The sequence below is a fragment of the Myotis daubentonii genome, chromosome 5 (genome assembly GCF_963259705.1).
Source record: "Myotis daubentonii chromosome 5, mMyoDau2.1, whole genome shotgun sequence".
NCBI classification, from domain to species: domain Eukaryota; kingdom Metazoa; phylum Chordata; class Mammalia; order Chiroptera; family Vespertilionidae; genus Myotis; species Myotis daubentonii.
The window spans coordinates 50,130,167-50,145,971 of record NC_081844.1 but is presented as its reverse complement, the minus strand read 5'-3'; the positions used below and the strand labels follow the sequence as shown (position 1 = coordinate 50,145,971).

Here is a 15,805-nt window from a genome sequence, read left to right as displayed (position 1 = left end):
TCTCTGAGCTGCAGCATGCAGATCTTGACGCCCCCCACAGGCCCAGCTTTCGGCATTGTTCTGGGGGCCTGGAAATTCCTTGATATGTTTCTTGTTTCCCAGAGAAACTAGGAGTTAACTAGTCCCTCTTAGGCTAACGGGTAAGCATGGTGTGTGTGGAAAGGGGAGGAGAATGTGGCTGGCTTACTCTCTCTCGGAGTGCTTTCTGTGCATGTCCAGCCAGCTGACTCAGGCAGGCCCCCAACTGCAGGAACTTTGTTCATGTTGCATACAGAACACCTAAGCCCAGCCTGTGCAGTGGAATGAATTTGGGTACCTGAGCATGCTTTTACTTTTCTGTTTGTCAGTTTTTTCTTAACCTACCTTCTGCTCTATCTGTGCTATGTGGTAGTAGTGTGTGTGTCTGTGACCCTTTATGGGACAGGAATCCTTTGAGGTCTTTCAGCAGAAAGGTACTGCTTTGAATAAGAGATGGCAAGTATTAAATGCTAGAGCCAAGTGGAACGACACTTAGAATGCCCCCTGAAATGACAGGGCAAGTATAAAACATTAGGTAGGTTACATTTTTGTGTATTTCTACAGAATGTATACTGTTATTTAAGATATAAAGAAAGCTACTTGCCTAGCTTAATGTAAATCTTATAATTACTGTCCTAAGTTCTATTTCTCAAACTGCCCTTGCAGCCTATTCCTTTCTTTTCTATCTCTGGTTAGATAGTGTGGAAGTTACAAAGTATCCAAAGTCAGGTGGAAAGACTGAGCAGGGAGTCAAGGTTTAATGGAACTTGGAGATGAAGTAGGTTGGTCTGAGCCTTGCTTTGTCTGAAGTTCTTCACAGTTTACCCCTCAGGTATTAGCCACCCTAAAATCTATACTTTGAAGCTGATAGTTTTTAAAAATATTGTTAAATCCTTTTTTATAACTCCAGATTAGCTAAATTGCTTATGTGTACACAGTCAAGTTTTCCTGTGAGTGTTTGAGGTAGGATCATATATATACCCCTTGCATTATCATGAGTGATTTTTAATTGAAAACTAGACAGATTACTGTTTGCCAGGAGTTGAGGAGGAGGTGGGAGGGAGGAAAGTATGAGTGACTATAAAAAGGCAACATGGATCTTTTCCTGTTTTGGAAATGTTCTTTATCTTGATTGTATTGTTGTCAATATCCTGGTTATAATATTTTACTGTATCATTTTATTCCTTTGACATTGACAAAATTACCTTTTATAACAAGTATCAGTGCTTTCCATTTTAAATATTGCTTTTTGAGTCATTATATTATAAGGAGGCCTTTGTGTTCTATTCTACAGATATTTGAGATATTTGGACCTGTTGCACATCCATTTTATGTATTACGGTTTAATTCTTCAGAACACATTGAGAGTAAAGGTATTAAAATGAAGGATACTATGTATTTTGCTCCATCAATGAAAGACTTCACCCAATATGTATTCACAGGAAAACAGTAAGTAATTTTTACCACCACCACCAGTAACTGCATATTAGTTGTTGTTTGCTTATCTTGTATTGTAAATCAGCAAGTGAGATACAAGACACCTTAATGACCCAATTAATTAGGAGTCATTTATTGCACATGGCCCAGAGGAAGGTATTTCTTAGAAATCTCTGGGCGAAATCACACAGGAAATACCCATATTTATACCTTTTGAGCTTCTTTGTCTGCAGATTTTACAAAGAGCTCTGTGTGAGTTATTGTTACAGACAGTTTGTAATCTTGGATACATAAATAACAAACATTTGGCATAAGAATATGGGAATTATTATCAGTATTAGTCCATTACGTTAGATGGCTAGCTTGCAAGGTCAGACAGTTAAGTTTTTATCTTTTTCTATTACTCAAACTAAAACAGGTATTTTATAGAATAAGAGACTGTCTAAAAATGACAGTTTACAGAATAAGGGACTATCTAACAATAGCAGAGAATTTCAAACAGCAGTTTTTTATGCAAGATGGAGGTTACTATGCTTCAATTTAATATTTATATTTTAGGAATAATTCTCAGCAGTGGTAGTTTTAAATAGTATCTGTCTTTTTTAGTTCATTTATCTTCCTAATAACACACCTGAAAGCTACAATTATCAAATTTTACAGCTAGAGATCATATATTTTGCTGACAATGATTTGCTCCAACTAGTAGCAATATATTTGGGCCATATAAACTTTCTGAATTCTGATTCACTGCATTTTTCATTACATGCATTCTTATATATACATGCTACTTCAGTATCAGTATTACCATTTAAAAAATTCTTTTCCATTTTAAATAAAATTTTTATTGGATTAAATTCTAGACTTATTTCATAATTTTCAAGAAACTTTGTAATTCTCAAGGAAAAAAAGAAAATAAGGAGATTTCAGGTTGCTTGTATATTGTAAACTTACAGAAGAAACCACTAAAATGTGTCCCTGGAAAGTTGTGTATCAAGTGGTGATAAACGGAATTTACTTAAGTGATAACTTATTACTCCCATTTTGTCTGTAACTTATGCTAAATGATGCCTATAGTATGTGGGGGGTAATATTTCCACATATTTATGCTCCCACTGGTTGTGTATTTTTCTTGTGTTAATTGTGTTGCCAAGTGTTAGCTGTAAAGCTGCTTATATCATTCGAATTTATTATTATTATTTAATTTAATTTTTATGTAAACTAATGGCAAATAGTTCAAGTAGAATAGCCTTTTCTATAAAAATTAGTTGAATGCTTCATAAAGCTGTAATGAATATGAGCTACTAAAAATATTGTCAAATTAGAAGTGGAAGAAAAGCCCACAAAACATTGGGAGGGGGAGTGGGGATCTTAAATCCAAAAAGACTGTACTCAGTTTGACACACAAGTCTCTTTCATAGGTGAAACATCAGGGATATGGTTTTTGTAAGAAATAGAAAGGCAACTTCAAGCAGTGAATAGTATTGTGCTATGACAAAGTACTAGGCATAATTAAGTCTCTATACTACTTACATATTAAATCAAGTTTCTGAATTTCATTATTTCAGAAATGAAAATTTTGTTCCTGATAATTAATTAAGCTTATGTTTAAGAATCCACATAATTATCTGAAGGACCATTTTACAAAACCTAACTTATTCTTCAGGCTGTGTAAAGTTAACTTTTCTAAATAACTGCTAAGACAGGTGAATTAAATAGACAGCAAAGTCGTAAAGATTATGTAATATATTTTAAAATCATGCCTTAAATAATTAGTATTCCATTCTGCTTTGAATATTAGGGTGTTGCTGTGGATATGCCATATATTTTTCTTTTGCCATATAAAATTCTTTACCTTAAAACAGATAAAACTAAAAAATAATTCTGAAATATTTATTAAAATAGATTTTAAGTAATAGGAGCAGTCTTTGTTTTTTATTTGTAAGAACAAGAATTTTGTCCTGGAAAGAAATAATAAACTAAAGAGTTGGGGAATTAGGCCTACTCTGCAGAGGCACCACTTTGACCTCAGGAGAGGTCAGAGCATGTTCTGTTCAAGACTGCATTTTGGTGTCTGTCATGGGAATTCAGTGGAATACTTTGCCTTTGAGGTAGAGAAGGTCAGCTCACTCCAGCGAACTTGCCTCTAGGAAGGCTGTTTAAATCTTAGCTACCTACGCATGAACTTTCTGTGAAAAGTGGTTTTTCAAATGTTGCTTGATCTTTTCTTTAGTAGATTTTGATTTTCAAAACTAAATGCACTATTTGGGGTACTTTTCCCATTAGTGTCATTAAAGTCCAAACTAAAGGCACCTCAGGCCATGAGATGGCATATATGGAAAAAAGGAGTACTAGAGCTATGTTAAATGTATAGGTGTACAATGATAATTTTTTTAAGTGGTGGAAAAATCACTGTTAATGCCTCACGTATAATGTCATAGTTCTGAATCAAAATTTCAGAACAAACTTAATGATTTCCATATTGTGCCAGATTGACATCTGCCAATTGAATTTTATGGATTTAAGATGAATGAATTAATGATTTTAATGAATTCTTAAGAACCCCATTTATTTTTGAGATCTAGTTTAAAGCAGTGAGGGACTAATACTTTTTAATCCTATATAATAGAAGTATAGTATACAAATTGTCCCCTCGACCAAGAATTCTTCCAGGAGTTCGACCATGGAGTGGGGCCGGCTGGGGGAAGGGAGGGAGGCCCTGGCCAGCAGCAGCAGGCAGCCAGGGGAAGGGAGAGAGTACCCAGCCAACCGCCACCAGCCACTAGCGACCCTACCAGTGAACTGGGGTTCTAGTCCTATATAATAAAAGCCTAATATGCAAATCGACCGAATGGCATAACAACCTGTTGCTATGATGCTCACTGACCACTAGGGGGCAGACGCTCAATGCAGGAGCTGCCCGCAGGCCCTAGGCCAGCCAAGGTGTGTGCCAGCAGCCTCCCCCTCTCCCCCCCCCCCCCAATCGCCCCACAGATTGGCCCTGATTGCCGGCCAAGCCTAGGGGCCCTACCCATACACGAATTTTGTGCATTGGGCCTCTAGTATCTTATCTAATAAAGAGGGAATATGCAAATTGGCTGTCATGCCATAACAGTCAAGATGGCTGTGCCCACAGTGGAGGCCAAGTTTCTTTTCTTTTCTTTTTTTTCTTAAATATATTTTATTGATATTTTACAGAGAGGAAGGGAGAGAGATAGAGAGTTAGAAACATCGATGAGAGAGAAACATCGATCAGCTGCCTCCTGCACATCTCCCACTGGGGATATGCCCGCAACCCAGGTACACGCCCTTGACCGGAATCGAACCTGGGACCCTTCAGTCTGCAGGCCGACGCTCCATCCACTGAGCCAAACCGGTTTCGGCAGGCCGAGTTTCCATAACGAGCCTTAACAAGCAATGAGCAGGGACCTGAGGCTGCATGGTGCTGGGCTGGGGCAGGAGACCTGAGGCTGCGCCCCCCGCCTGATGGGGCTTGACAAGGGACCTCAGGCTATGCCCCCGCCCCGGTGCTGGGCCGGGGGACCTCAGGCCACGTCCTCCACCCGGCAGAGCTTGACAGGGAACCTCAGGCCATGCCCCACCCCCCACCCCCCACCCAGCAGAGCTTGACAGGGGACCTCAGGCCGCATCCTTACCAAGCGGAGCTTGACGGGGGACCTCAGGGCGCACCCCCTGAACCGGGCCAGGGGACCTGAGGCCATGCCTCCCCCTCCCCCCCCCCCCGCCTTGCTGGGCTTGATGGAGGACCTCAGGCCGCGCCCCCCACCCAGCAGGCCTTGACAGGGTTGGGGCCAGCCAGGTCTGGATCTAGCCCAATGGTGGTGGGGCCTGCTGGTTCTGGGTCTCGTGCGATTTTGGGGCGCACATGGTGGGCAGGGATTTGACTCTGATTCCCATGGCGTGCCCCAGACTCTGACAGTAGGAAGATTTTCATATACATTTTACTAATTTTCTTTCATCTCTGACACTTCTATTATAGAGAAAGGGCAAATAGCAATATTAAAACATTTCCTCTAATTCCCTTTTAATGTGCATAAATTTCGTGCATCAGGTCACTAGTTTTAATATAATCAAATAATAAGATATTGTCAAACTATTAAATCAAAAAGATTACTAAGTGCCGGGAGCCGGTCCATGGTTGCTGTTTCAAGGGACCTGGCATATATGGCATATTGTTCTAAATATGTTTGCTCACCTTCTTGGCACTATGTGTTTTAACCAAGGTCTCTGAGAAAGGTTGTTTCCCCAGGTAGGGATTTTCCCCTGAAGTTAGGGAGGGAATAAAACCTCTTAACTAAGTGCCAGGCGGGTAATTAATCACTTTAACTACGAACAATCATGCTTAAGCTACATAATCTTTACTCCCTGGAATGGAGATAAGAAACGCCCTAACCTTTGGAATAGAGATTGATAGGCTTGGAATCAACTGGTATAAATACAGATGTAACAAGACAGAACTTAGAAGACAGAACCTACACAGAACGTTCTCTATAGAGACAGAAGAACTTCGCTGGAGAGAACATGGCAAAAGATCCTGGACAGAAACTGGCCTCAGAACCTAGAGACAGAACCTAGCGAGAGAACATGGCAAAAGATCCTGGACTGAACCTGACTACAGAAATTGACAAGAGAACCTGACTAGAACCTGGTGACTGAACCTGGCTGGAGAACCTGGACAGAACCTGGCTGGAGAACCTAGCGAGGGAACATGGCTACAGAACCTGGCTGGAGAACCTAGCAAGAGAACATGGACACAGAACCTGGCTGGAGATCCTAACCAGAACTTCGCTGGAGATCCAGACCAGAACTTGGCTGGAGATCCTAGCTAGAGATCCTGGCTAGGCTGCTGATCAACTGAACGCTGTCTCTGTGTCATTCCTTCTTCTCCGACTCCGTCTACACCTTTGGGAACCCCTTAACCTGCTGGGGCAGGACCCCAGCAACTAAGATTTAAAATGAGCTTTCTTAAATTATAATTATACTCATAGTAGATATGTATACTTTTGTTGGTCATGGCGTATAAAACTTTCCACTAAAAGTAATTAATGCTTGTGATTATACTGTCCTTCAGAATCTTCAAAACTCCTCTTCCTCCCCAAACTAGATAGCCTTTTACCCTCTCTGCTTTGACAATCACTGAATAAGCATTGGTTATTCATGGAGTATTGATATTCTTCAGGTAAATTGAGGAAAAAGAATTTCATGTTGTTATCATTACCATTAAACCCATAAAATCTTAAGACAAGGAAATGCCTCATACTTGTTTTCCTGTCCTTAGCACCTGGAACAGTGTCTGACCTATAGTTTGTGTAGAATAAGCATTTATTGAAGTGAGTTTTATCAACTGAGCTCAGATATCATGAAAGCATTAATCAAGTCATAGCATCTGGAGATGCTTGTGAACTGCAAAAGTACTTTTGTCTGCACACCACAGCCTTCACTTCTTACTCTGACCTCCCCACCCCCAATTCTAAAATGTCCAAATGTTGTATTTTTCTTATGAGCTTCCCACATCTTCAGAAACAAGTTAAAGGACATAAAAACGGTCTTTTATTTTTAGCTTTTATTTTCATGTATGTTGCAGAATTAAGAGTTGAGTTCATGTCTTCTACTTTTAAAGTTACTATTATTATTTTGGTTAATCATCACCTGAGGTTATTTTCTCCATTGATGTTTAGAGAGAGTGGAAGGGAGGGGGAGACAGAAAAACAATGGGAGAGAAAGACAGATCCAAATCGATTGGTTGCCTCCTGTATGTGCCCCGACCGGGCCAGGTTTCAAACCTGCAACCCATTAGACTGGGAATTGAACCCGTGACTCTTTGGTGCACAAGCTGATGCTCTAACCACAACCACTGACCCAGAGCCACGCCTGTCAGGGGATACTTTTATTATTTTTAATACGTAAAGTTACAGGTGCTTAACAGTGTCAGCAAGTATTTTGACTTTTGTTTTCTCTTCCTAGGGAGAAGGGATCGGATGCATCATGGGAAAATGATCAAGAACCACCACCAGACGTAAGGATAAGTCTTTTTGCACAATATTTTAGAAAGTAAGGCAGGACTTAATCTTATAAATTCATTATCCTTGACCTTAATGCTCTTCATATGCCCTCTGTGAGCCTATGCATTATCCTGTCTCCCATGTGACTGCTGTATGCCTTTCAATAAGAATTTTTTATTGATCATTTAAAAGATATTTTTAGTCACATTTTAATAATTATTAGCATATCATTTCACTTATAATCTCCTGTTTTTAATCAGTTTAATGCCTGGAGAGAATTGTCATTATTTTTAAAAATTTTATTCTTCAATTTAGTGATTTTGCCATGTCAGACATAAAGATATTTATTAATGGCGTGTTTAATAAGGTGCCTTTCTTTTGGAGGTACAGAATTATTAGAATCTATCTACCCTTCCATTTTTACAATATAATTACCTTCTTTAAAATAATTTTTTTGCCTGGCTGGTGTTGCTTAGCAGTTAAGCATCAACCTGTGAAGCAGGAAGTCATGGTTTGATTCCTGGTTAGAGCACTTGCCCCAGTGCCAGCTCCATCCTCAGTGGGGGGGGGGGGGGGGGGGGCATGGAAGAGGCAGCTAATCAATAATTTTCTCTCTAGTCATCAATATTTCTCTCTGAAATATCTCTATTCATCTCCCTTCCTCTCTCTGAAATCAATAAAAATTTTCTTTGTAAAAAGAGTTTATTTTATTTTTGTAATCTATGCCAACCAGACTAGTTTTATGTTCCAGAGTAGCTTGATAACACGGTCTTTCAAAAGATATGAAATAGAGTCAGTGATAATCTGTAGAATTACTTGATTTCCCTTTGCATGGAGATATTTAAGCATATTTTTAAGTTATTAAAATACAGAAATTACAGCAATGAGTGTATACATTTCTTGAAAATAGTATGAATTTATACAGTATAAAATAATGATTATAATTGAGAGTCTTTATATGTGCTCAGTAGTTCTGATGAAGTTTCTCAGTATTATAAATTCTAGGTATTTGTAGATTTAACCTTATTTATTTTACATGCCCTCAATGCTGAAGATTCATGGTCTATATTAATGTCTAATTTTGCTGAGACATGAATCAGGCAATGCTCACTTACAGGGTCACTTAACCACTGTGAGTCATTTGACGAGTGAGTAATCTTAGTTAGTATCCATATTACCATGGGATTTTATTTTCTAGTTTATGTTGTATATACATGTGATTTCCATTAAGGCCCTGAAGAATCACTTAATGTTCTTAATTACTTATAGGGCATTTTATTATTGAAATTACATGTTTTTAAAGTACTCGAGACTTTACAAAAATCTTAAAAGATATTTCTTGTGAAGTGCAAGTATTCTTATACATCCCTGTTGTTTCAGACTTAAGCATTAAAGTTGCTAAGTATGGCAATGCTCACTGTCTATAAAATTGTTTGATTAGGTTAATTATGAAATTAAATCTGAGCATACTTCATGCATTTTTTTTCTAAATAGTTGACTGTCCGTTATTTTCATAATATGGAAAACTCTAAAATTCTAAAGTTTATTTTATTATGATGACATTTTATAGTTTAGAATATGGCTTGATATTAAACTGTTTTTAAAAAATCATGCTGTGCAAATAGGAAATGTTGGGCTTGCATAAAGGAGCTAAAACTTACAGAGAATGCATCTTAATCGTCTTCATATTCATTTCTGATATATGGATACTTAAAAATGAACTAGAAGCCCGGTGCACAAAAATTTGTGCACTGGCCCCGGGGGGGGGGGGGCCCTCACCCAACCTGTGCCCTCTCACAGTCTGGGATCCCTCAGGAGATAATCACCTGCTGGCTTAGGCCTGCTCCCCTGGTGGCAGATGGCACGCCCAATCCTGCAGTGTCTGCCCCATCTCCCCCGGTCACACACAGCAGGCCCAGATCCGGCGCTGGGGCAGGCCAGCGGTTCGGGATCGCGTTGCCGTCCGCCCCACATATGGCAGGCCAGGATCTCACACTGGGGCGGCCGGCAGCTGGGGATCACGCTGCCGCCAGCCCCAGACAGGGCGGCGCAGCGGGATCTGCCTGCAGTATGCAAATTAGCCGCCATTTTTGTTGCCGGTTAATTTGCATATCACGCTGGTTAGCCCATGGGAGGCATAGCGAGGATACGGTAGATTACCATGTTTCTCTATTATTAGATAGGATGTGTTTAATGAATGCAAATTTAAATTAATTTGTGTTTAAGGAAAATGAAATTTTACCTGATTGTAGGGAGGTGATAGCAAAATATTGGCAAAACTATCTCTCTAAAATAGCCTATTACTAATTAAAATCCTTTAATGTCTCTCTCCTGCTTTTAGGACAATGCCAAGTTATTTAAAATAGCACAATAAGTTTTTGGTCTCTAATTTCAGTGTCTGATTTTTCTCTTTAAGAAGCTTTCAGATTGTCTTACAAAACCATTCTCATTTCTTGAATATACTGACTGAGCCTCTACACATATTCTCAGTCCTTGGAAATTTTCTTTTTCTTATTTTCACTGTTAACTCATCATGAGAGATTTATGTTGGGTTACCCATACCAAGAAATCTTCCTTGCCCTTCTTTTTTTCCTTCAGCCTCCTATTGCCATAGCACTAAATAAATCATAGCACCTGCTCATTGGTTTATGTGTCTACCTTCTCATTTGACTGTACAGTTACAGAGAAAGAAATGTTTTTCATCTGATTTCAATACTTCCTACTGCCTGGCAGATAGCAGATTTCACATGAGCTTAAACATCTTACCACATTAAGATCAGTAAACGTATGTGAAGGTGCTAAAATTCTTTGATATTTCTGAATTTGATCATGGATTCTGAGGTTATGGACTTTTGGTCCATAACTGAACTGAAAATCCTATACATTACAAGATTTTATAAATCCTTTTAAATGTGACACATGCATACACAGTGAACCTGCTTTTGTTTTTCTAAGAAACATAATATCTGCTTTTTGATATTAATAGAATAATAAATGCCTGAAATCTAGGCATAGAAGTCATAATATATAAAGCTTCTACGTCTTATTTTTTTGGTGGGTTATAACAGTGAATCTCAATTCTTAGTTACTTATGACTTGCTCTCTTATAATTTAAAGTGATTTCCTCTTGGAAGTTGCATCATGCATGTATCTGCTTATCAAAGCCTTTTTCTGAAATCCTCTCTAAATAACATCCCTCAAGATTTTCTCTGCCCTTACTTTGCCTTATTGTGTATTTATAACCTTTACTATTCCTGACATTATATTAGTAAAAAATGAATATCTGTATGGTGTTTAGAACAGTGTTTGGTTTATACTGGGAATGTGTAAATTTTTGAATAAAAGGTATAACATTCTCCTATTTTTAAAAATATGTTTTTATTGATTTTAGAGAGAGGGGAAGGGAGAGGGGGAAGGGAGGGGGGAGAGAGAGAGAGAGAGAACCATTAATGTGAGAGAGAAGCATCCATCAGTTGCCTCCTGCAGGCATCCTACTGGGGATCAAACGTGCAACCTGGGTATGTGCCCTGACCAGGAATCCAACCAGTGAGCTTTTGGTGCATGGGACAACTCTCAGCCAACTGAGCCAAGCTGGCCAGGGTCCAATTCTCATATATTTACATTAGATCTGATACTTTGTCATTTGCATATTCCTAACTGATCCTTTCTTTAGCATTTTTGGCTGGTACTATGATGAATCTTGACTCTAAACTGGAAGTTAAACTTCTAGCTAGGAAGTAGCCGTATCTCAAGGTTGTGAAAATCGGAATTTTAAAATTACCTATCAGAAACTTTGTAGGAATTAAAAAACTAAAAAGCCTTGAGTACTCATCTGATTACTGGCCTGTGTCTAGTAAGAGCTTTAGACAGTTATAAAAAAAACCTTTATTTTTCTATGATGTGTAATTAATTCAGATATTACTGCAACTACTAAATATCAAAAGAGTATCTTTTAGTGACAGTGTTAAATAATAGGATTATTCTTCTCATCTCTAAGTATGTACCATTGAATTGGTAAATTCATGTGATGTAAATCTATAATATATTTTTCTCTGTTAGGCCTTAGATTTCAGTGATGATGAAAAGGAAAAAGAAGCCAAACACAGAAAAAAAAATCGCATTCAAGGCCGGAAAAAATTTAAATCTCAATTTAATGAGTCAGGTGAGCAAATACAGCATATAGCAATTTTTTAAAAATCTTTACTTACATTTATATGTCCATTAGTAATAAAACTGAAGAAAATATCTGGGTTTTATTTTTTATTTCCTGCTATGCAACTAGCATTGAAGACATTTTAAAGCAAGAAATGTTCAGTGGTGGTTTTTCAAACTTGAGGAAGTAAAAATGACTCCTGTGGGGAAAAGACATACTAAACTTTGTTAGAGTTATTTGTGCTCATTAGCATTTTTTCTTAAAAAATCTAGTGGCTTCCATATTTAGAATTAAATGATATGATACCTAATATCTTACTCAAGATACTTTATTTTTAACATTCATTTCATTTTATTATACTTTTTCTATTTTCTATTTCCTTTTTAAAACTAAACTTTTTATAGATTGACATGGAATTGTAAGAAATAATAAAGAGATCTTATATGCCCATTACCCCATTTCCTGCAATAGTAATATCTTGCAAAACTATACAGTAAAATATCACAACCAAGATATTGACAATGATACTGTCAAGATGCAAAACATTTCCAAAACAGAAAAAGATCCCTCATGTTGCCTTTTTATAAAGTCACTCACACTTTCCTCCCTCCCACCTCCTCCTCAACTCCTGGCAGCCAGTAATCTGTTCTCTATTTCTATAATATAATTTGTCATGTCAAGAATGCTTATATAAATGAAGTCACACGGGCCGCATGCCTCATTTAAATAAACGAGTTTGACATGCTTGATCTAGATTGTTGTATGTGTCAAGTTTGTTTCTTTTCATTCCAGAGTGGCATGTGAATATGCCACAGCTTTTTTAACCATTCATGCATTGAAGGACATCTGGGTTGTTAACAGCTTTGGGTTATATTAATTGAAGTTGTTTTATACACTTGTGTACAGGTTTTTGTGTAAACACAAATTTTTGTTTCTTTGGTCTAAGAGTGCATTTGTTGGATAATATGATGGTTGTATATGTAGTTCCTCAAGAACTTGCCACACTGTTTTCGGTGTGGCTGTACCACTTTACATTCCCATCACCAGAGTGTGAGTGACTGTTTTTCTGCATTCTCACAAGCATTTGGTGTTGTCACTGTTTTTTTATTTTAGCCATTTTTTTAGGTAGGTAGTGATATCTGTGATTTTAACTTGCACTTTCCTAATGGCTACTGATATTGAACATCTTTCCATTTCTTCAATGATATCTTTATGTCTTTTACCCATTATCTAATTATATTTCTGTTTAATTCTTGAATTATGAGTTTGTACATAATTTCTTCCAGTCTTTAGCCTGTGTTTTTATCCTCTTGAAAGGGTCATTTGCAAAACAAAGTTTTTAATTTTGATTAACCAAATTTATCAGTTCTCCTTTTATGGAGTCTGAGAATTTCTTGCCTAGACCTATTTCCAAAGATTTTCTCTTATTTTGTTTTCTAAAAGTTTGCAAAATTATTTTAGGTATTCTAGTTCCTTTGCCTTTTCATATAAATTGTAGAATAATCTTTATATTGACAAAAAGCCTTGCTGGGATTTTGTTAGGAATTGCATTAAACCTGTATGTATATTAATTTGGAGAGAATTAACATATTAACTGTATTAGTGAGTTTTCACTTCTAAAATTTATATTTCATTGTGGGGGTTTTTTTTGCTATTTTCTATTTGTTTTAATATGTTCATAATTTCTTGTTGAAGCATTTTTATGACTATTCTAAAATATTTCTCAGATAATTCTAACATTTTGTCATCTTGGTATTGGCCTTGATTAATTTTCCCTTTTCATTGAGTTTGGAATTTTCTTGGCTCTTGGTATGATGAGTTATTTTTAATTGAAACATGGACATTTTGGGTATGATGTTACAAGACTCTATATGTTACTTCTGTTTTAGCAGTCTTGGTTTTAAAACTGCTCTGGTAGGGAAAGGAAGGGAGGATGTTATATTATTACTCTTCCTACCAGATAGGGACACAAGTCTAGGTTTTCTTCTCAGTCTCTGTTGACACCTGAGGCCAGGAGGTGCGTTTTATTGATGGGCAAGGGTGGGCCCCCTCTTGGGTAGGGTTACCTCATTACCGCTCCCCTGACAACAGTGGGGGATGGCCTCGCTACCGCTGGGTGGTGCTCAAAGCCCTGCCTCTCCCCTAGGGCTTCTCTGACACCACCCAGTGCAGGAGGTGGAGGAGGTCTGTGTTGTGGCAGTGGAGGCAGAGGTCCAGGTTCCCCAGGTGATCTCCAGGGTCACTGCAGGAGGCCTGTAACTGGCTCCTTGTTCAACCTGCTCTGACATGACCTGGTAGGAGGTCGAGGCATCTCATTAAGCCTATTAAGGGAGGAAGTCTAGGCTCCCCACTCAGCTTCTGAGAGTGTGGGTGATGAGATGTCTAGTGTTCTCTCTGCTGTTTAGTTGGAGTCCAGTGGTCATTGTCTAAAGTTTTATTACCTTGCTAGTTTTCCCTTTTCTGATTCTCTGGCTTTTTGGATGCTTTAAAATTGATCATTTTCAGCCTTATGCATTTTTAACTGCCGTAAGATATATTGAAAGTTAAAGAAAAGACTTTATTGAAATTTTAAACAGTATTTTTTTATGTGTTAAATTAATTTTTTTTTATGTTTTTTTTTTTACCCTGCTCAAAGGTGAAGATTTTGCAGAAGTACATCAGAATTGGAATGCTCATAGCTCTTCTTCAGAGCATTCACAAGGATATCGAAACAGAGAATTCACACCAGGATTTTCCCGAGGTAGATATCCTCGACCTTGCTATGGCAGGCCCCCACCTCCACAGTTTTATAACTCAGAGCATATGGTACCTCAGGAGACTTCAGGATTTCCACCTCAGAGACAAGATAATCTTATACCACAGTATCCCTTTCCTCCTCCAGTGTTTGACATGCATAATTTTTCACTCCCTCCTCCACTACCACCACCACCTCCACCTCCACCACCTGCATTTGTAAACATGGGTTGGCCTGCACCTAACATGCCACCTCATCCATTATTTCCCATGCCATACTCCATACCCCCACCTCCTCCCCCTCCACCCCTGCCTCCCTCCTCCTCTTCTGGAGATAGTAATTCTTCTCATTTTGGAAATTACTATTAGGTAAATATGTGCATTACCAGAGAAATGTATAAATTTTTTTTATTTTATATGGGAAAGCTTTTTCTTTTATATGGGAAGAATTTTTTTGAAGAGAGAGATTATGGCTCTAGATTTTTAAAACATTGTGAAAAACTGAATGTTTCCTTTAGTTATAAGTTGATATATATTTATAACCTTTGTGAAATTGTATCCATATGAAAATTTCACTTTAGATTTGTTGGGGAGATTACAATTATGTAATATTTAATTAAAACTGTTAATCCATGTTTAATAAACAATATATATAGGTTTAAGAATAGATTCTGAAGCAACTTTCATCATGGATGAAAACATACTGAACATACTGATTTTCTTATTGGTCTGAAAATATGATGTTGAAGTCTTATTGAGAGTCTTTAAAATAAACTATTTTTATAAATTTAGACTTTGGAAGTTGATTTTGATTATAAGTGCAAATTACCAGTAAATTTGAATGTTCTGATGAAACCAAACAAGTGAAGGGTACTGAGAAGGAAAGCCTTGTATGTTGGTGAAGCTGTGACTATAATTATAGCTTTTTATTATCTGTGCAGATTTCCATTATTTGGGCACTATTCAGTAGACTTTACTATTTAACCATTTAAAGGAACACAAAGATTATTGGCAATATAGTACGTTATTATTCACACTAAAAGGCATTTGACCCCATACTAGATTATATCTTCCATATCCATTTCCCAGATTCTCACATGCCTGGCACAGCTTAGGTGCTTAATAAATATTTAATGAGCCCTAGCTGGTTTGGCTCAGTGGATAGGGTGTCGGCCTGCAGACTGAAGGGTCCCGGGTTCAATTCTGGGCAAGGGCACATGCTTGGGTTGCAGGCTCAATCCCCAGTGGGGGGCATGCAGGAGGCAGCCACTCAATGATACTCTCTCATCATTGATGTTTCTATCTCTTCCTACCTCTCTGAAATCAATAAAAATATATTTAAAAAAATAATAAAATATTTAATGAATGACTGAATTTAGAGTTTTTAATCAAATGACCAGTGAGTATTACTTTACATTCTGAAATGTAAATGTATGGGAAATTA

General features: G+C 37.7%; 1 protein-coding gene across 2 annotated transcripts in view; it reads left to right on the top strand.

Moving 5' to 3' along the window:
• Positions 1 to 15,152, top strand: part of NAF1 (nuclear assembly factor 1 ribonucleoprotein) — a 54,491-nt gene extending 39,339 nt beyond the window's left edge. For both annotated transcript variants that reach the window (XM_059697756.1, XM_059697755.1), the window contains 4 exons: positions 1,313 to 1,467; positions 7,438 to 7,489; positions 11,535 to 11,637; positions 14,264 to 15,152. In XM_059697756.1, the coding sequence (XP_059553739.1) occupies positions 1,313 to 1,467; positions 7,438 to 7,489; positions 11,535 to 11,637; positions 14,264 to 14,730 (777 nt within the window). In that variant the 3' untranslated portion in view covers positions 14,731 to 15,152. The remainder of the gene's footprint in view (positions 1 to 1,312; positions 1,468 to 7,437; positions 7,490 to 11,534; positions 11,638 to 14,263) is intronic.
• Positions 15,153 to 15,805: the final 653 nt, after the last annotated feature.